At 37.5% G+C, this 22,052-nt stretch overlaps 1 protein-coding gene across 1 annotated transcript; it reads left to right on the forward strand.

Annotated features, from left to right (window-relative positions):
- Positions 1–5,847: 5,847 nt before the first annotated feature.
- Positions 5,848–6,612, forward strand: LOC111909915 (root allergen protein). The gene is made up of 2 exons (XM_023905694.3): positions 5,848–6,064; positions 6,167–6,612. Exons 1-2 carry the CDS (start codon positions 5,884–5,886, stop codon positions 6,460–6,462), a joined length of 477 nt encoding a protein of 158 aa, XP_023761462.2. The 5' UTR covers positions 5,848–5,883; the 3' UTR covers positions 6,463–6,612.
- The last annotated feature ends 15,440 nt before the right edge of the window (positions 6,613–22,052 follow it).

Below are 22,052 nucleotides of genomic sequence, written 5' to 3' on the forward strand. Positions count from 1 at the left end.
GTAGCACTCCAACACGCTGAATCCATACCCACGGAGGGTCGAGCCCTTGCTGCCTCCGCACCCTATAGCAATATGAAATACAATGAATTAGAAAAAATCTTAATTACCATCACTCTGGTGAACACCAAAATCTCCACTGAACGGATGTGGTGGCTCGTCACCACCATCGCCTCCATGGCCCATCACAACAGCCCTGAGATGAACCAATGCAACCCAAAAAAGGACACAAGTGCAGTGGCAAATCTAGAAAAAGATATAGGATATGCAATGTTTACACAAATTATTACTATCATGATATTTAGGTCAAAAGTCGACAAAAACATATAATAAATTAAGAAATGTCGTAATATAGTTAACAACATAAAAAATGATGACAAAATACAATATTCTTAAAACTAAAAATGAAAAATCACAATTGGCAATTAGTATATATAAATTTTGATTAATTTGACAATCTAAAACATAAAAAAACAAAATAAGTATCCTACAATTTATAATTAACTTGTACCTCCACGATTTTTTTATTAAATTATTATTAAATTAAAAGGTTATATACAATTAACAAGCACTACAAGAATAACAGACTATCGCGATGACACGTATCCCGACGACAAAAGTCGCCGCTAAAAGGTGGTCTCTACCGACGACAAGTAGTCTCCAAAACATTTGACTACTTTGACCAGATCTGTTTGACCTTAAAAGGTATCCTGATGACAAGTCGTCGGGATAGAGTGGGCGGGAAAGACAAAAAATTTCGCGGTCTTCTGAAACTCTATGCCAACGACAAGTCGTCGGTATAGGGTACAACAAATTGAATTTTTATTTATTTTTATTCCATATTGTAAAACACCGAAATGACATAGTTTTCTGAAACTCTGTGCCGACAACAAGTCGTCGGTATAGGGAAAGAATCCAACGTGGCGATCTGCGTGAAAATTAATTTCTTTTAATAAAGACAAAAGATAGAAACGTTGTCGTTATTTGAACCCTATACCGACGACATGTCGTCGGCATAGGATTTTGCCCTTATAGAATATATTAATGCATCGCTCATTGTTCAGTTGCATACAATCTTTCTCTACAATCTTTCTCTCTCGGACTGGACAGGCGATTTTGCACATCTTCACCGACGACAAGATATGGGTACATATTTGGTCCTTGTTTTCTTTATTGTTTATGATTGCTCAAGATTTTAACTCAAAATTAGGGTATTTTTTTGTTTTCTTTTTTTGTGCTTTTCCGATGCCCACCAGCCACCACCATCAACTCCAACCACCGGAATCCGGCCATCACATCAAGAATAACAAAATAGGTTAGTGTTTTTTTTGTTGAAATTTGATATATGTTTGATTTTATGTTTATAATTGTAGATTTGTACATGAAGATTTCTTTTTTGTTTTCTAATTTTCATAGTAGATGTTTATTATGTGTTTTTTCTTTGTTAATTTTTTTCTTATTCTGAAGATGAAGACTTGTTTTTTTTTTTTTTGTTATTTAAAAAAAAGCTTATAATAAAACTTTTTTTTTACCTCAAAAATCTTTCCCGACGATCCTTTATAGACGACAAGTCGTCGGCATAGGTGGATCTGTACCGACGACAATTTCGATTTTTACCGACGGAGCTATACCGACAACTTTGTACGGTCGACAAGTCGTCGCTATAGGTTTTACCGACGACATGTCGTCGGTATAGGTGTTGAAAAAGTCGTCGGCGTAGGCCTCGTTCCTTGTAGTGAAGCCTAGGTAGAAAAAAAAAGTTAAATTATAAAAAAAAACTGTATTATAATTTATAGATAATACAAATAATTACATTACAAATATTGAGTAATATTATTAATGAAATCATAAAAGTTAATAAAATTAACAAAAAAAAAAACACATAATCAAACACATTCTTAAAACCAAATACACGTACTCACGATATATAACTTTTGATTATACTAAATTAACATATAATCAAACACATTTTCAAATACACGTATATACACTCATATATCAAATTCATGCATATATATATATATATATATATATATATATATATATATATATATATATAAATATATATATATATATATATATATATATATATAAATATATATATATATATATATATATATATATATATATATATATATATATATATATATATATATATATATATATATATCAAATTCATATATACATATATCCACACATATATCAAGTTAATACACATATTCATCAAATTCATATATCAAATTCATACATACATACATAGACTATTATTAATGCACCTGTGGTTGTGGTTGTGGTTGTGGAACTAGAACTAGAACTAGAACTGGAAATGGTGGAGAAGGCGGCAGTGGCGGTTGGGAATTCACTGGAGACAACACAGGCAGTAGTGGCGGTGCTTGGTGGTTGTAATGGAGAAATCTCTTTAAGACCACCAAAAGTAGTAAAAATGGAAACAAAAACAAAAAACGGTGGAAATCAAAAATGAAAACAAACTTTGTCGGTGGAGAAGTACGTCGGAAACTCAGAACATCGCCGGTGGAGCAGGTATGCCGGTGAGGAGCTGGAAATCACTCCGGTTGAAGAAGTGGGGTGCACCAGTGGTTAATAGTCGATGGAAGATGCAAAACGAGTCTCCGGTCGCCGGCAAAGTGTTGAAATCGCCGGAAGAACGAGATAGAAATGGAGTGGAGGTGGTAACTGATCTGCAATTTGCTACCTGGAGGGGAACAAAAAGGCCACATTTTAGGGGCGACGCCTTTACCGACGCCGATTTAACCATTAGCGGCGACATGTTGGAGGGAAAACACACAGCAATTTTTTCGTTAACCCCATCCGTCGGATCAAGATGTAATCGTAGGGCCAGAACTTGATCCGGAGGCATTCACACGGATCGTCGGTACCACCCTATAGAGACGACGCTATTAGCGACGACGGGGACCTTTAGCGACGACAAAAACGCGAATTGTCGGATGTCGTCCCTAATAGTCGCTCCCCTAAAAGTTATATTTCTTGTTGTGAAAATTATAATTCTAAATTCTAAATAAAATTAAAATTAAAAAGGTTTTATTAGTATGCTAAAACCCAAGAATCATGAACCATGACGCGTTTAACTCTAACTTTAAATATTTAAAAAAATATATAATTTCATATATTATATAAAATCCAAAAGAAATATTAACCGTCTTTTTTTAATGATAAGACTGTTGAGATAAATAGTCACTGAAATCATATAGAAATATAATGCACTATACTGAAACCCATATTATGAAAATATAAAATATTTGATAGATAGGAAAGAGCGAAGATCATACTTTAAACTAAAATGAATAAAAAGAAATGAACATAACGTGGGCTGATATGGAAAAAAGAAAAGCCATAATTATAAAATGAATTAATACTAAGGATACTTGATCTATTAAAACATTTTGTTAACGTCGAGTAAAAAACAACCATACATAATCAAACACATTAAGTTTTTATATATGAAATACATTAAATAAAATTAAACTAAAAAAAAAACACCAACTAAACAAACTAGATAATAAGTGGTAGTTGGATGAATGTTTGTTTGAATTGTGATTGTGATTTATGATCTTCGTAATAGTTTTATAAGCATAAAATAAGTGTATTTAATCTTGCAATAAACCGGCTCTTTGAATTATGCAAATAGTTATCTTTTTAACCAATCGTACACTTTATTTGTATAACTAATAGCATGTCCAAGATGTTGGGTATGTTTTCACAAAACTAGTTGTATAGTTGGATGTTAGATATGAAATTTGATTGAGCTTTTTTTGTTTAAAATTTAAAGTTTTAGTTTTGTATATCCGAAAAAAGTAAGGTTTTATTTTTTTTATTTTTCTTTTTATTTTTTTTAAATCTAAGAACTAAAAGATTCCAAAAGCTCTAAAAAATTTGTTATCGAACATATCCTTCATCTACGAGTACAAAAACAGTGTTTATATTATTACTGTTGAAAAATCATGTAGAAATAACAAGCAAACTTAGTTAAACTTTAAAAGAATTATGAGGTAGATGAATAAGTGAGGCTAGAATGAAAGTACTTGAGAATGTAAAGTTTTAAAGGAAATCTAAGAGTAAGATTGAAAATGGAAGATGTGCAAAATGAGGACGAAATTTGGGTTTTGTTAGGAACCAAACTCATATGTTTATGTTGTTAAATGAGGATGAAAGTACTTGGAAGCCTTCTTGTTCCTATAGGTAAACCAACGAAAAGATAAGTTTAAAATACTACAAAAAAATTGTTTTTTGCACTTAGAATGGCAAAAAAATTACCATGTTCCTATAGGACCGGATAACCCAAAGCACCGTCGAGCACAACGCCTCCATGACCTACCATCCGATCCCTACTAGCCACTAGCGAAGTATCAATCCAATTAATAAATTGAGACTGGTCCACAAAATTTGGAATCGTCAAATCCAACCACAAACCGACTCTACTCCAAATTTGACAAGCCAAGTCACAATGAAAGAATAAATAAGCCACATCCTCTTGAGCATTTTGACAAACAGGACAGATAATAGATTCTAACTCTACACCTCTTTCCACCAGAAGCATTCTAAGAGGTAATCTTTGTAGTAAAATGCGCCAAAAAAGTATATTAACTTTTAAAGGCCCATAAGAATTTCATCTAGTACAAATTCCCCCCACTGGAAGGGTAGCATCGTCAATTTGTGTCCTTGCCGACTTAACCGAGAAACACCGACTAGGATCAAGATCCCAAGACCACTTATCCGGGGTAGCAGACAACACCGATCTATACTAATAAATAAAACCCATTTTCTGCCACATGTCATGTCCTCGTTGAATTGGACACATGGCATTTTAATAGATTTTTAGAATTTATTTATTTCCACATGTAATTTTCTGATTTGTTCACATATCATAACTTATTTCGGTTATAATATTGAGAGAAATAAATGCTTCCTTGAAAAAAGAATTGATATATTTATAATGTAATAAATGTCATAATTCATGAGAGCTCTAAAATTGATATTGATATTAAATTTAATGTTTAAATATTGATATTAAATTTTTATTTTTAATAAACCCGTATATTACACGGGTCTTACAGCTAGTGACATAATAAACAAAAGATCATCTAATTGCATAGATTCAGCTCCACCTCTAATAGGCCTACGCCAGGAGAGAAACTCCAACCTATAGAATTCCAAGAATCACAAAATTTACCATCTTTGAGAGAGAATGGGCATATAATCTGTGAAACTCAGATTTGAACACAACTCCACCACACCAAGCATCCTCCCAAAATCTAAGAGTAAGATTGAAAATGAAAGATGTGCAAAATGGAGACAAAATTTGGGTTTTGTTAGGAATGAAACTCATATGCTTATTTTGTTAAATTAAATTGTAATGACATCGTAACATATATCTCTTATATGTTGAGAATAAGACATACTCAAAGTTGAACACCAAATAAAAATGATTGTGATCAATATCCCATGTTCAATATTATAAATTTTGTTTTTCTCACATATCATCTATCAATTAATTTTATGAATTTATATACTTGATTGAATATCATACAACTTTTAATATAAGAAATGGTAACAACGCCTTAGGTAACATGTATGTAGAAAATCGTACACCATGGAACCTCGAAATGTCCAAATAGATGCCGACTCCAAAAATGCAACTAATTCATATTTGTCATTTGATAAATTAAAATAATGCACCACCATGAATGTCCAAACAAACGCTGATTTGCAAAATGCAACCACCCCATGTTTGTCTTTCGATTAATTAAAATAATTAGCCATTATTCATCCATGTGCAACCCATAGTTCTATAAATACCACATTTCAAAGAAGCAAAATTCAAAACAATTTAAAGAGTGATTTAATATCATGGCAGTTATAACTTCTGAGTTCGAGATTGCTTCTTCCCTCCCAGCTTCCAAATTTTTCAATGCCTATCGTGACTTTAACAACATTGCACCAAAGGTCGATCCAGAAACATACAAAACCCTAGTGGACATCGAGGGTGATGGAGGCGCTGGAACTATCAGGGACATCTCTTTTGGCGATGGTTAGTAAGATCTAAATAGATTTTTATGTACTCTTTGAAATTATTTTAATGTTTGACGTGTATTTTGTTTATCTTTATCCAATTTACTGTGGGATAACACAGGCGTCCCATTTACAAATGGAAAGTTGAAACTTGACGTTGTAGATAGCAACAACTTTAGTATTATATACACAATCTTTGAAGGAGACATCTTGATGGGACAACTAGATTCGATGACTCATCATGTGAAGTTTATACCTTCACCTGATGGAGGATGTGTATACAAGCCTACCGTTGTGTATAATTGTAAAGGTGAAACTCAGCTTCCGGAGGAAGCTCTCAATATGGTAAAAGAAGGATTCAAAAAAACTTTCAATGCGATTGAGGGTTTTATCCATGCAAATCCTCAAACTTATTGATCAATGCTATATATGGTGTGTCATGTTCTTGGTTTAGTAAAAATAAAACGGATTTTAGTCCGGTTATATTTTATATATGTACTCGGCTTGTTTGATATTTTATTTTCTTGTAATGTGATTTTTAAATATATCAAGAATCCCTTGCAAACATGTCTATGTAAACAATTTCTAGGATGTGATATGCATGTTATGAGCATTAATTTTACCATCATGCATGCAGAAATGATAGTTGCAAACCACAAAAGTCCATTCAATTTGCATTCTAGTGAATGAGAATTTTTATTGAGATAACCACCAGTTTTGAAATGGTTGCAAATCTATGAGACTGTAGAGAGGGAGGTGAGAAACAGTGGTTGATAACTGCTTGACATTTTGCTTTGAGTTACATTCATTATGATAAGCCACGCGAGAGATCTACCTGATGATACCTGACGCAACCTTTTTGCCTAAGAAAAGAAAACTGAACAGAAAAGGAAGGAAGGAAGAAGAGAACAGGGCAAAACAGGGGAAGAATGAAAAAAACGCTAGCTGTGAAATACTTGCTGGAAAATATACTTTTATTGCTGACTACTTGATTAAATAAACATAAAACAATACCCTTATGTATACTATAACAGATGGTATCCTAAACTAACACAAATAATGCTTAAAAGGAAATTTTCCATAAAAATTTCCAAAATGCCCCTGAGGCCTAATTCCTGAATTACGCCAAAAATTTCAAGTAAATGAGATATTTTCTGTTTTGCAGCTTTTTTCTTACATCTTTTGTGAAGAGTTTTCGTAAGTCAATTGAGATTATACCAAAGTTGAAAGAAATGGATGGATTCAACCAAGAAGAAGAATTGAACTTTATGATATTTGTTTTCTCGTACTTCCAAGAACCTGTGTCTTATATACTTCTATAAATGGTAGTTGATTTTGACCTTTTATCTGTCATTCAACCAGAAATAAGATTTGACCTATTTGTCATGTGTGAGAGTCTCGACAAGAGTGCTTCAGTTAGATATATCCAAGAGAGAATCCCAAAATATTGATTAACAAATTTTGTTAGTCTATATGTTAAGTGGCACTTAAAAAGGCTAAACAAATTCATTTTGTTATTCAGACTAAAAATCTATACATCATTTGCTTCTAGAAACACCATCAGACTCTTGGTGTAGAGAGTATCGACATTTTGATGTTCCTTCATTTTTGGAATATATGAAAAACCATCAGCTTTATTAATCTATTAAATCTGCAGTTCTAACCAGAATAATATTCAAATTAAACTTCCTTCGCATCCTTAGAATATTGGGCTAAGGACCTATTTGATGTCCCGAGCTACCCCTCAAATTTGACCGTCAAGTGCAAAAGTTAGTCCGTCACACATCTATCACAATCCATCACAAATCCGTCGGAAATCTGTTCACGTATCCGCTTGAAATTTGTCACAAAATCCTTATAAGTGTAAGTTTAATGTAAATATGTTTGTGTAACCCTTTTAGTGAGGGATTTATGACAACCTTTTTAGTGACTGATTTTGACGGAACTGCGGTCGAAAAATGAGTGTTTTTATTTATTTATTTATTTATTTTTTTAATAATGCAACCCTTAAAAATATTGTGCAACCCTTGATATATTTTTTTTACATCCGCAAACACAAAGAATGTACGACAGAAGTGTTATCATGAATAATTGGTGTCTATTATATTAATTTGTTCACTATAAAGAGTCTTTATTTCTCTTTTTATTCTTTCATAGGGTTCGTTCTAAATTTAATTTACAAGAACCGTATCGCATTTTATCGCATCTCTAGATTTCACGAGTATTTTCTAAGTTATCTTGTTTTACAATTTTTTTTCTCATGCATCATCTAACCTAGCCATTTCTAATAAAAGCGATTTATGAGGATAACCTTGTTGGAGACCTAGGAATTTTTTGCATCTTAATGGATTTTATGGAGATAATGCTGGGTAATCTTGACATGGGTCATTGGTTAAGTCGGGTTATGGGTATTATGATATTAAAATATTTGTATATTGATATAAATATAGATATATTTGTTAATATCCTTTCCTAATTTATCTTCCGTAATTGGTTATGAGCTTTGTATCTTCCCAATATATTGGGATCATTATTCAATAATAACACATGATTGATATACCATTTTTCTATGGTATCAGTGCCACAATAACCCTAAAAATTCTTTCAAGCCCATCGCCACCTCTCAAATCGAAGCTACGACTGCTGTGTTCGTCCCTGTAAATTAAAATTTGATTTCCACCAATTCTCTCCATAATGTTTGAGAAGAAGGATAGCGATGACAAGGTCATGACATTGCATCCTACATATTATGTTACCAATATTTATACGAAGATCTAAAACCTTGATGGTTGTAAGGCCCGGTTTGATAGACACTTTTGTAGGTCCAAACAGATCTTTCTGGTTGAATGGTCTGGAAAGACTGTTTGATTTGCTCAAAAAAGGGTATTTGTCGGTAAGATATGTCTTTCCCAGAAAGCCGAAAACCAAATTTATCTGGCTGAATGGGTTGGAAAGACAAGTATGCCCCAAGACTCGCCTCTTTCTTTCTTCTCTTCGGCACTCATCATTAGACATCATCGCTTCCTCACTAAGCTCTATAATTCGTCGCCGGCCAGCCTCCCTACGTCGGAGCGTCGGTGCAGCCACCAGCACCACCCCATAGGTAAAAATCTCATCTCTTTTTTTATCGATCTTTGAATTGGAGAGTACCAGATGTGAACCTTCATATGTTTCATCTTATTTTCTATCTTCTGGTTTTCGAGCATGGGATTTAGGAGCACCATTTCATATATAAAGTTTCCATTAGAAATTCTGATTTTAATATACATTTTGTGTAATTTTTAATTTTGTGTAATTATTGTTTAATTTTGATTTTGTACGACATATTATACGATTTTATAACTATTTATCAATTCCATCCATCACAGTATAGAATGTTGGCGTAATGTTTTTTTCATTATTCAGCACAGTCAATCAGATGTACAATTAAACAACATGATTTATTTCCCAGTCAGTAAACTTTCCCAGTTAATACTTTCCCTGACAACAACTATCAATGGGGCCCTAAGATCACTTATTCTTTATGGACCAAGCTATTTTGTTGTAACGTCCCAAAAATTGTAAGGTAAAAATTTCATTTTTAGTTCAACCATAAACACCATTTAATCATTTCAATCATTCAAAATGATATTAGACTAAAATAGTTATCATAATACAATTTCCAAACTTATAGAGTGCAGAAACATGAGTGGATGCGCTACGATCAAGTCAAACCCTTCCGTCGCGAACCGAGATTACGTGAAAAACATTTTAAACATAAATCGTAAGCACAAAGTTTAGTAAGTTCCCCAAAATATTGCATACCATAGAAATCTGCCAGCCCGAGGTTCTGTCAGGTCCATTTCACCCCCAGACTATTTCACCCCCGATTCTATTTCAACTCATGTGTTGGCCCAAGGCCATGTCGGGTCTATTTCACCCTCGGGTATGTTACACCCCTGAGTCTATTTCAACTCATATGAAAACACTAGGTTGTAACGAGTCTATTTCACCCCACACACATAAAAAACAGGCACACAAGGATATAACGCATACAACATGAGTCAAAAAGGCTACAAGCACATAACATATCCTAGGGTTCTATAGTATAGTGAGCAACCTCACCTCAGTCCGTGGACAATCCAACAAATGCTCGAGCTACTAGACTGGAAAATCTCCATGCTAACAAATCAAGTACAATCATGATCAATAATCAGGTCATAACCATAATCGGGACCTAATTCACTAATCCCGACTCGTAGGGTAAAAGAGTATTTTACCCTTCCCCTTAATTGGCCCAAAGACAAAGGCCCAAACTTAATGTCTCTAAAAGCATAATAATCGACCCAAATCCAAAAGACACCTAAGGCCCAATACAGGTCCATCCATAAAGGCCCAACCAAAAGCCCAAAATGTCAACTATCTATCGTCACGTCATGACCAGTCTTTGGTCATGTTGTTAGATTTCACTCTGTCCGATTCCAACTTATCCAGACTCAACTTAGTCAACTCGGACATGAAAATTCACTAGATAGGCTATAGGCCTTGCGAGGCGGTCCAGTCAGGCTGGCAGCCCCTAGAGCAGTTTGGATAGGCTATAGGCCCTGCAAGGCGGTCCAGTCATGCTAAAGGCTCGTAGAGCATGCCAGATTGACTGTAGGCCCTACGAGGTGATCCAATCAGCTTGACTGCTCATATATGTATGCTTGTTGGTTATGCGGTATGTTGTTACTTTTGGGAAACTTACTAAGCTTTGGCTTACAGTTTTAGTTTATGGTTTATGGTACTTTAGCGAATCATGGAAAGCGAAGGCATGATCATGAACAACTTCCTGTTTTATGTAACTTGGCCTTGGGAAAACTCTAATTTTGAATAATGTTTTTGAAACAATGACTTCTTTTGAAAACAATATTGTTAAATGGTTGATTTTGAAAATTTTAAATTTCTTTGACTTTTTGGAGTATTACAACTTTTCAAGCCATGAGGGACTTGACCATTCATACTTCTCTTGATGAGCTCTCTTGTGGCACTTTTCCACAAGGTTATTGTTCATCTCAAAAGGCCAGTAGTCCTTATAGAATCTAACATCCCGTTTATTAAATAAAAAAATAGACCAATTAATGAATGACTAGTAGCCCTAAAAATCAATAATAATATAGCAAGGTGTTGGTCTCGAGGAGTTAATTGATACAATTTTGGAAGCTGGGGGTTAAAAGTGTAAGTGATGTAGTAGTTTGTAAATATTTATGAAGGCAGGGACTGCTTGGCAATTTATTGGGACTTAATTTGTAGAGATTTGGGAGGCTAAGGGGCTAAATTGTAAGTTTTGGACCTAAAATGAAATGAATTTATGGAATTGGGGGCTAAAGGGTAAATTTTGGATTAAAGCTGAAAAGATTTTGTGAGGAGGGGCTGATTTCGGAAATATGGACAAGTTGAAATGAAACACGGGTTTAACCCCATATCTTTTTCTTTCCCTCTCGTTGGAATATTGAAACCCTAGCCCTACTATTCTATTGCAGTCGTCACCATCTCATCTGAACCTTTCAGCCGCCAACCATCAGTCTCGTTCGTTATTCCGATCAGACGAGGCCGCCAAGTGGCTACCTCGTCATTAGAACGTCACCACAACACTGTTGCTGGCCAGAGACGTCATTGACAATTGGAAGAGCCACCAGAATCAAAGTTGAAGATGGTTCATCATGTGTGGGTTGATAGCGAGTGGAAAGCCATCGGTAAGGTAAACTACAACCTACCTTTCCTCGCTCTTTCTCATTATTTTCTGTGGTTGACGTCGGGAAAACGCCAATGAAATGGCTCGTTGCTAAGGTATGGTTTGGAGTAGCTGAATTTTGGTCTTCGAGATTTGAGTGTGGTACCATTTCAAGAGGAAAGGGCTACAGGTTCCACTAGAACTCGAGGAGTGCTCCGTCAGTATATTGGAGATATGTTTATTTAGCATTGGCTGTTTTGGAACACTAGCAGTGGTAAGTTTTGGTTTCCAGAAGATAGATCATTGGATGGTAAAAAGGATTGGGAATCCTTTCCAGTTTTGTGTGATGTAAGATGTTAGTTGAACCCAAGTGGGGGAGAATCAACCAGACGTTCAGGACCAGAAGTGTGCGTGAGACTAGAATGAGTTTGCATCCCCGTCAGGGAGGAAGACAGCCAAGCTGTTGTATGGAATGAGGATAGTGTGAGTTGGAAGTTCGGAAAACTTGCCAATAATGAGATCGCATTCTCTGAATGCTTGAGAGCAGGCCGTAGAGAATCAGGTTGGGGATTTCAGTGAGGACATGAGTTCAGTTTGGGATGCTAGGTCAGGTGTATGCTCGACTTTGGATGTGTTCACTAGGGTAATCAGCGGTAAGACTGTGGTCAGCGGTTGAGTTAGTATGGAAAGTGATGTAAGACTGCGGGATAGCTGTAGCATTCATTAGCAGCCAGACAGTGTGGGAAGTGTTATAAGATTGTGGGACAATTGTAGCATTCTTCATGTGATCAGATAGTGTTAGAAGTATTGTAAGTCTACAGGTGTAGTCGTAGCATTCACAAGGTTTCTAGATAGTTTAAAAAAGTGTTGTAAGTCTGCGGTTGTAGCCGTAGCATTCACAAGTTTATTCATATGAGTTAGGCCTGGGTGGGTCAATTCTTAAGATCGTGGGAAGGCTACAACGTGATTAGAATCAGGAAAGGGTAGGTTGAGCACCCATATATGCTCGGCAACGCTCGGTCGATTTAGACTGAAAGGGGTAGGTCGAGCATCCAGATATGCTCACCATTAGCTGGTTGAATCAGACCGAAAGGGACGCCAACACTCAGATATGCTTGGCAGTGCTAGAGTCCTAGGATGTTATGCGACAATGATTTAGTTCTGGTGGGACCCAAGGGTGAGGCCCGTATGATTATAGCTATGCAGTTGGGACCTGGTATAGACCGTTGGGTCAAGGCATGGGATCGGAGATCCCCTAGATTTATAGGGTCGAGAGTGACAATGTGGATAGGGTAGTTTCGGTAGCCGAAGTTTTCTTCGGAAGTCAGGGAAAGAAACTAAGAGCGTATTCATTACTTCAGCGACTAGGTGGGAATCCATTATTCCAGTTAGTTGGCAGATAAGTTGGGACATAGGAGGTCTCGACTCATTCAGACAGTGGATAAGAGATAGTAGGATGTTCACGCAGAAGTTGTGATAAGAGAATTCTTGTGTGATGTTGGGTTGAAGATAGTTTTGATGTTGCGTCTTTTGGGCTCGTTGTTTAGCCTTGTATTCTCCGGTTTGGGCCTGTCCAACCGAGAGCCTTTTATGTATTGTATATAAGTTAAATGCTTGCATGCATATTAGGTGAAGATTGCTGAGATTATCGAAATAGCGATTGATCAAGAGTACAATATTTTTCTTTAATCGTTCTTGTAATCTTCTAATCCTTTACAGTTGATGTTCTTAATCGAACTCTTCTAAGGATTTTATTTAATCATTCGACACGTTTGATTCAAGCTGTTTTGTTCTTATTATTGCATTTTTACTGTTTCATATTCATATACTTGTTCAAGATCTAATCGATCTTCATAGATTAAAAGTTGTTTTAATCCCATCAATTGGTATCAGAGCAGGAGGCTGTGTAATCGATACACATCTTTTCTGTGAAAAAGATTTCCATTAGGGTTTTCCGCAATCATCGATATTTATTGAGCCGTCATCTTAATTGACGCATCTTAATATTTATTGTTTTGCCCTAATCTGCTTTATTACAAGTCTGATCTTTGAACAGGTTTTTACGATCATTATGGACGCAACGCAATCAAACCCTATTAATATTTCCAACAGCATCGGTTCGACGACAAAGATTCCAATCTTGTACACCCATGACTATGAAGTATGGGCGCATCATTTTGAAGATTATGTGATTGGATCGGAGGACAATGGTTATCTCATCTGGGAAGCCATCATCAATGGACCGTTTTCTCATTCTGCAACATCCAGAATCATTAAGACGCAAAAAGAGTACAACGATCTGCTTAAGGACGTGACGGATATTGCGCAAGATGAAAAAGACAAATTTCAGTGCAATATTAAGGCGCTAAGGTTGATCAGATTCGCCCTTCAGTCCGACACATTCAGACTAGTCAGCTCATGCACTACGGCGAAGGAAGTATGGGATAGACTTCGTGAACTGTATTCCACAGACGAAGATCTTGAACATTCTATCCAAACCTTGCTTCTATCTGAGTTTGGAGAATTCAGGCAAGGGGCCGAAGAACCGGTGACCCAGACGTTTGATCGCTTCAATCATCTTCTCAGCAAGATGATCAAACACGACATTGAAAGGAAGCTCATTGAACAAAAGGTTACTTTCTTGAACGGATTGAGATCTGAATGGAGAGCAGTAGTTTCCACAGTCAAAGCCCATGAACAGTTTAAATCATACTCTTTGGCGAAACTGGTGGGTATTCTAAAGTCCCAAGAGAAGATTGTGGTTCAAGAGAAGAATGTTGTTTCTAGTCTTGGTTCGTTGGCCCTCCTATCTAAAAGTAAAGCTGTGATGGAGGATGAAGAGCTCAACTTGGAAGAATATGACCTCACAACTGAGGATTATGCCATGATGGTATCCAATCCTAAGAGGTTCATAAAGAAGAGATTCCCCAGCAACAAAAACCGAAACTGGCAGGGGAGTTACAGCTCTGAAAAAGCGAACAATGAACCGAAGGCTGAGGAGCCCAAGAAGGAACCGAAGGCAGATGGCGATTCCGGAGTAAGCTGTTTCTACTATGGTGGCAAGAACCACTATGCTAAGGACTGTGTTCTTAAGAAGATGGCTGAAAAGGACGATGGAATTGATGAGGAAGCCGTGCTGCAGAAGAGACTAGATGAGTTGAGAAAGAAGAAGTCTACCGCTAACCCTTCTATTAATGCTCTTATTGTGCAGGGTTCGGTTAATGACGATGAGTTCGGTAGCACAGAAGTTTGGTCTACTGACTCAGAAGACGAAGAAGTGAGGAAGCCTACTCATGGAAAGGCTTATGTGGCTAAGGAGGAAAGCAGTGGTGGAAAATGCTTCATGGTGACTAACGTATCTCAAATGAGGGGATACAATACCGATGGAGGAAGCGATGGACCGAAGGTGCAGGAGGATATGTGCTTTACGGCCAAACCACTCAGCCAGCAGTTCAATGAGCTCGATGAACTGATAAAGAAGGTACAATCTGTTTTTATTTCATCTAAAGTACCATCGTCCTCATATGAGAAAGAACTAAAAAATGTTAATACAAGAATTTCTCATTTAGATAGTAGCTTAACTCAAACTCGAGTCACCAATTCTAACCTGACTGATCAATTAAGCAGGGTGGCGTCGAAGAGTGAGGAGCGGCGAATGTGGATTGAGTTAAAAGAGTCGGAATTAGTTAAAGTTAAAGACGAAAACATTTATTTGCAGAGAGACAATTTGAAATTGTTAAAACAATGAAATGTTTTTTGTTTAATAGCTAAACGTTTATATTCCAATATTACTCAACTTCACTTGGATTGTGAGATAGGCCAAAAGATCCATCGCATGATTTTGCCCTTCCTAGAATTTAAGGAGGATGAAATCGATGCCGAAGCCTACAATTGTGAGAGTGTGATATCGTCTGATGATGTCAATCCGACCTACATGTATGGACTGGACAAAATCGAGTCCTTCATTAAATCCAAAGACCACAAGGACATGCTCAAAAATCTTTTGGACGAAAATGACCGACTTAAACTGAGAACCGAAACCATGCAAAAATTTGACTCTCTAAACGCCAACGTAAGCTTAGAAAACAAAATCGATGTTGAAAATGCATCTGAGCTTAACGAGGACGAAAACATGAGTGAAATTTCTGTAGAGGATACGGTTGACTGCTCAGAATTTGTTAAAAGCGAAACTAAAAACCACAAAAATCTTATTTCTGAAAATTCTGTGGAATTCGCTAGATTGTCCCAACAAAAGTCCCCGAAATTAGTAGAAAAACCTGTTGTGTATCAAAAGGTCAGGACCACTCCGAATCAGGTATACAAGGTGACTGGAGTAACCGAACATCAAACAACTGAACTCACAGCTATTGTTAACGAAGACAATGCTGATGGCTGTGATGAGTACTTCTGGGAAGCTCCAATTGATAATGCAAACGAAACCGTTGGCTTATCTGAAAGAACCTCCTGGATGAGCAAAGGAAGATACATCCCTGAACCATTAAATAAGCCGGATAACTTCAATGAGCCAAGTACCAGTGGTACAAAAGATATTCCTCAGGAGAATAATCATTCAGCAAAAGAAGACATTCCTTCTACACCAACAGCTCGAAGTGAAACTTCATCAGATACTCCTTCCACTTCCTCAGTGCAAACTGAATCTTCTTCAGATATTCTCTCTGCTCCCTTGGCTCAAAGTAAAACTCCTGAAGTTCAAAAGGAACCAGCCAAGATGACAACAAAAACGAAAGCGAACGTTCATCATCAACCTAAGCAGATGAGGGATAAGAAGATAGAAAGGAACCAAAGATACAGGAAAAACCTTTCTGAAAGAAAACAATTCTGGCACTCCCAGAATGCATACTATTCACACAAAGACAAGAATCTGAAGTGTGAAAACAATCCTGTAAGAAAGCCTGAAAGTTCCAACAACCGAAAGCCAAGGTTCGGTTTGCAAGAAAATACCAACCGAAAGCAAAGGTTCGGTTCTGAAAAGGATTTCAACCGAAACCAAAGGTTCGGTTCCAAGAACAACTCCAACCGAACTCAGAGGTTCGGCTCTGAAGTCAAAAGAGAACAAGACTCGAAGGTCAGCCCCTCTAATGATCAAAAGCAAAAGGGTCACCTAGAGTCATCAGCCAGGAAGTCCTCCCCATCCAAATCCTCTCGTTCTAATTCTTCTCGTTCTTCTACTTCCACTCATTCATCTCCATCTTGCTCTAAAGCTAATCCCGCATGTTCTCAAAAACCTCATTCATCAGCTGAACAGAAGGGAAAGCAGAAGGTCGATGAATCCAAACCTGAGTCCAAAGCGAACAAACCCAATCCTAACAGAATAAAAGTCTTTACCATTAAAAAGAAAGATGAAACAACTCTAATTAAAAGAACATATCTAGTTGACATCTCTCTTACTATTCCCGTTCCCATGAAAAGCTCACATGGACCCAAGAAACTTTGGGTTCCTAAATCTGCTTAATTTTTGCAGGTTATAAGTGACGAGCAATTTGACGAAGAATGGTACATCGACAGTGGCTGCTCGCGTCACATGACAGGGAGGAAAGAGGAGCTCAGGTAATACAGATCTCTTGCAAATGGTGGCAACGTTAAGTTTGGAAATAACTCTTTCGGCACCATAAAGGGATACGGGATGATAACGAATGGTGACTTTACAATAAGGAAGGTGGCCTATGTGGAAGGACTTCAACACAACCTCATCAGTGTATCTCAGCTTGTTGGAGGTACAGGTCTCAAAGTTTCATTCGATGATGAAGGTTCTGAAATCATAGAGAAAAAGACAAAGAAAGTGATTCTGAAGTCAGAGTGAAAGGGTGAAATGTTTCCTCTGAACATGAAACCCATCAAAGGAAACCCAGCCATATGTCTGCTATCAAAAGCTCAATCCGACGAAAGCTGGTTGTGGCACCGAAGACTCTCTCATCTCAATTTCAAAGATATCAACCGACTTGTCACTAGAGGTCATGTTAGGGGTCTTCCATTGCTCAAGTTTGACAGAGAGCATTTGTGTGCTGCATGCGAAATGGGAAAGCAGAGTCGTCAAAGTCACCCATCCGTAATTAACACAAAAGTTGTTGAACCACTCGAATTGCTTCATATCGATTTGTGTGGTCCTTCATCTATCGAAAGCATCGGTGGTAGCAAGTATATTCTTGTTATCGTTGATGACTTCTCACGATTCACATGGGTGTTCTTTCTGAAGCTCAAATCTGAAGCGACTCAAAAGCTGAAAGTGTTTATCAAGCAAATTGAAGTCCAGCTCAAGAAGGTCGTTCGAAACATCAGGAGCGACAATGGTCTCGAATTCAAGAACAAGGAGTTTGAAGAGTTTCTTGCAGAAAAGGGAATTAGTCATAATTTCTCAGCTCCCTACACACCACAACAGAACGGAATAGTCGAAAGACGAAACCGATCCTTGTGTGAAGCTGCCTGAACTATGCTAAGTTTCGCTTCCTTACCTCTTTATTTTTGGGCTGACGCTATTTCTGCTGCTTGTTATACACAGAACAGGTCCTATCTCAATAAGCGATTCACGCTCACACCATATGAGATAATAAATAACATAAAACCCAATGTGAAATTTTTCCATGTGTTTGGCTCAAGGTGTTTCATCTTTAACTCTAAAGAACACCGCAACAAGTTTGATGTCAAAGCCGACGAGGGAATCTTTATGGGTTACTCACTCACATCCAAGGCGTACAGGGTCCTAAACAAACGTTCAAGAAGGATTGAAGAGACATACTATGTGACCTTCGACGATAGCTATGTCAAGAAGCTGCAGGCCATAGATGACACTGCCAGGGAAATCTTTCCTCAAACTGGCCAAGTCACAGTCTCAATCGCCAATTTGTACGAGAATTTTTTGGAACTCTTTGACGAACCGGAAAAAGCTTCTCTCTCAGAAGCAGGTGCAGCTGACAACAAAGTTGATCATATGAAGCAAATTGTCGAAGATGCTGCAAAAAGAATGCATGAAGGAGAATCGCCCACTGATGAATCTCCAACCAACAATGCTTCAGTCGAGGGGGAGCCAAGCTCACAAGTCCAGGGGGAGCCAAGCTCTACTACTTCAACCGAAGGTCCTTCACCAACCGAAGGTGCCTCTCCAACCGAAGATGCCCCTCCAAACGAAGGTGCTTCAACGCCTGAAAGTCCAGCACCACAAGAAACCCCTGAACCTCATGTTTCTCAAGACTCATCAATTGAGGGGGAGCATAATGATATGACGCTTGATTACGATAGCCAATCTGAGCCAGAAGAGATGATCAACGCTGAACTAGATCCAACCTTCGATCCGAATTACCCTCCTCTTACCAAATAGACCAGAGATCATCCTATCTCTCAAGTAGTTGGTGATGTCTCTGAAAAGGTTCTGACCCGATCTCAACTGAAGGCAAAACAGACATCCTTATTTTCAAAGGTTGAGTTTTGTATGTTTAACTCATTCGTATCAAAAGTTGAACCGAAGACAGTGAACACTGCCCTCGATCACTCTGATTGGGTTCAAGCAATGCATGAGGAACTGAACGAGTTTGAAAGGAACAAAGTCTGGCGCCTCATTCCAACTCCTCCAGATGCTTCGGTTGTTGGTCTTAAATGGGTTTTTAGAAACAAAATGGACAAGGAAGGTAATGTCATAAGGAACAAGGCTCGTCTGGTGGTCAAGGGATACTGTCAGGAGGAAGGAATAGATTACGAAGAGACGTTCGCTCCAGTAGCTAGAATCTGTCAGAATATTTCTGGCCTATGCTGCTCACAAAAACTTTGAGGTTTTCCAAATGGACGTCAAGTGTGCATTTCTCAATGGAGAACTCGAAGAAACTGTGTATGTGGAGCAACCTCCTGGGTTCGTGAACGAAAAGTATCCAAATCATTGCTATATTCTGGATAAAGCTGTGTACGGCCTCAAACAAGCTCCAAGAGTCTGGTATGAAACGCTTACAAAATTTTTAAAGATGTCTAAATTTAAATAAGGTTCGGTTGACCCAACCTTCTTTCGCAAAAAGGAAGGTAACCACCTTATGATAGTTCAAATTTATGTCGATGACATCATCTTTGGCTCCACGAATCCCAGCTTAACAGCTGAATTCAGAAAGTTGATGGAGACTAAGTTTGAAATGAGCTTAATGGGTCCTATTAACTTTTTCCTTGGTTTAAACATAAGACAGGGACCCGAAGGCATCTTTATTAATCAGGAAGCTTACACAAAGACTCTCCTAGCGAAGTTTGGCATGATGGGAGACTCAAAAGTCAAAGTCCCAATGGCATTTGGCACCAAACTTACCCCTTCACTAGACAAACCGGCTGTCGATATCACGCTCTATCGTCAAATGATAGGCTCACTGATGTATCTAACTGCTAGCAGGCCTGATATCATGTTTTCTGTGTGTTATTGTGCTCGATTTCAGGCTAACCCACACGAACCTCACATGCTGGCAGTAAAGAACATCCTACGCTATCTCAAGCGAACCGCCTCCTTAGGTCTATGGCATCCATCCAATTCAGGCTTCTTCGTTCAAGCCTATTCTGATGCTGACCTTGGGGGATGTGGACTCGACCGTAAAAGCACAACTGGTGGCTGTCAATTTCTTGATGGGAAATTGGTCAGCTGGCAGTCCAAGAAACAAACATGTGTGTCGCTGTCTACTGCCGAAGCGGAATACATTGCCGCTGCATCCTGCACATCACAAGTGATTTGGATCCAGAGTCAACTTCGAGACTATGGACTTAATATGAAGAAGATCCCACTATATTGTGACTCTGAAAGTGCAATTAGGATCTGTCATAACCCAGTGCAACACTCTAAAACCAAACACATAGCACTGAGGTATCACTTCATCAAAGATCATGTGGAAGATGGAAATGTCGAAGTTCACTTCGTAAGAACCACTGATCAACTGGCTGACGTCTTTACCAAAGCTCTTCCAGAAGCATCATTCAATAAAATATTGCAAGGGCTAGGAATGATGGAATCAGAGTCAGTACCTCACACTACCTCTCAACCTCAAACGTAAAAAGCGAAACCAACCGAACGTTCGGGTTCGGTTCAACCATCTGACTCGCTCATTACTTCAAAGGTAGTTTTTCTGTGTTGTATATTTCTTGTACTATTTTGTTTTTCTTTATGTTAAAAGTATTTATTTCTTGTATATCTAAATTCCCTCGTTTCTCAAAATTTTCCAAAACCGAAACCTACCGAAGGTTCGGGTTCGGTTTTTCAAAATTTTGTGGAACCGAAACCAACCGAAGGTTCGGGTTCGGTTTTTCAAAATTTTGTGGAACCGAAACCAACCGAAGGTTCGGGTTCGGTTTTTCAAAATTTTCTAGAACCGAAACCAACCGAACGTTCGGGTTCGGTTTTTCATTTTTTCCAGAGTTTTCTTTTAGGTCTTATTTTTATTTTAACTCTTATTTTTTATTTTTATCTATTATTTTTTATTTTTATTATCAATTTCAAAAAAACTCCAAAAATATTTTATTTATTTTTCTTTGTGTGCTCATTCGTTTATGGGGATATATTTGATGACTTACTTAAGTGTCCCTAGAAGCATGCTGCTGTATGTGTCCCAAGCCTCATAAGATTTTGAATAATAGCCTTCATGACCTGGTATACACAAACCTTGTCTTCCCAATAAGGCTAACTCATTTATTCTAATCGTGAGCTACCTCACTCTCTTCTCGCATGAGTTAAGAGTCTCCTGCTTGGTCCTTATTTTCGCAGCAGAGGTACTATGTTTGCTTCACCTTCCCCATTACACTTCTCCATTACATTCGTTTCATCACTGTAACCCTTGAGACTCTCAGAAACTACCACTGAGGTTTATGGTTACACAACATCTGTGTTTATGATCTTAGTTTCGTGCCACTACGAGCTGAGTGAAACCCAAAATTCAACACCAACGAATTGACGGTGACCAATTAATTTGATCAAGTTTTCACCAATGAATTGACGAATGTACCTTCATGGAATCTCAAATTTTCTTTTGCGTGATTCCAATGAAATTGTTACACACCATAACAGTTCTACACCGGTCTCACAAGTACTTTGTTCACTTTCATTCTTATATCAAGAATTGAATTGATGCATCAAAGCGAAACCACCCTTAATTAACCTAATTAAAAGAAGCCTTTCAACATTTATTTATAAATGTTTGATCGTAATTCAACGGGATTCCACACTAACACTTTGAGGTCTTTCTTGACCTTGAAGGAAGAGATTCGTGCCCGGGATCATCAGTTTCGTGTCATTATGGACATCACAGATTATCCTAAAAAGAGTTGCTTTATTTCTTTTTCTTTTACA

The sequence above is a fragment of the Lactuca sativa genome, chromosome 1, assembly GCF_002870075.4.
Source record: "Lactuca sativa cultivar Salinas chromosome 1, Lsat_Salinas_v11, whole genome shotgun sequence".
In the NCBI taxonomy this organism is placed as follows: Eukaryota; Viridiplantae; Streptophyta; class Magnoliopsida; order Asterales; family Asteraceae; genus Lactuca; species Lactuca sativa.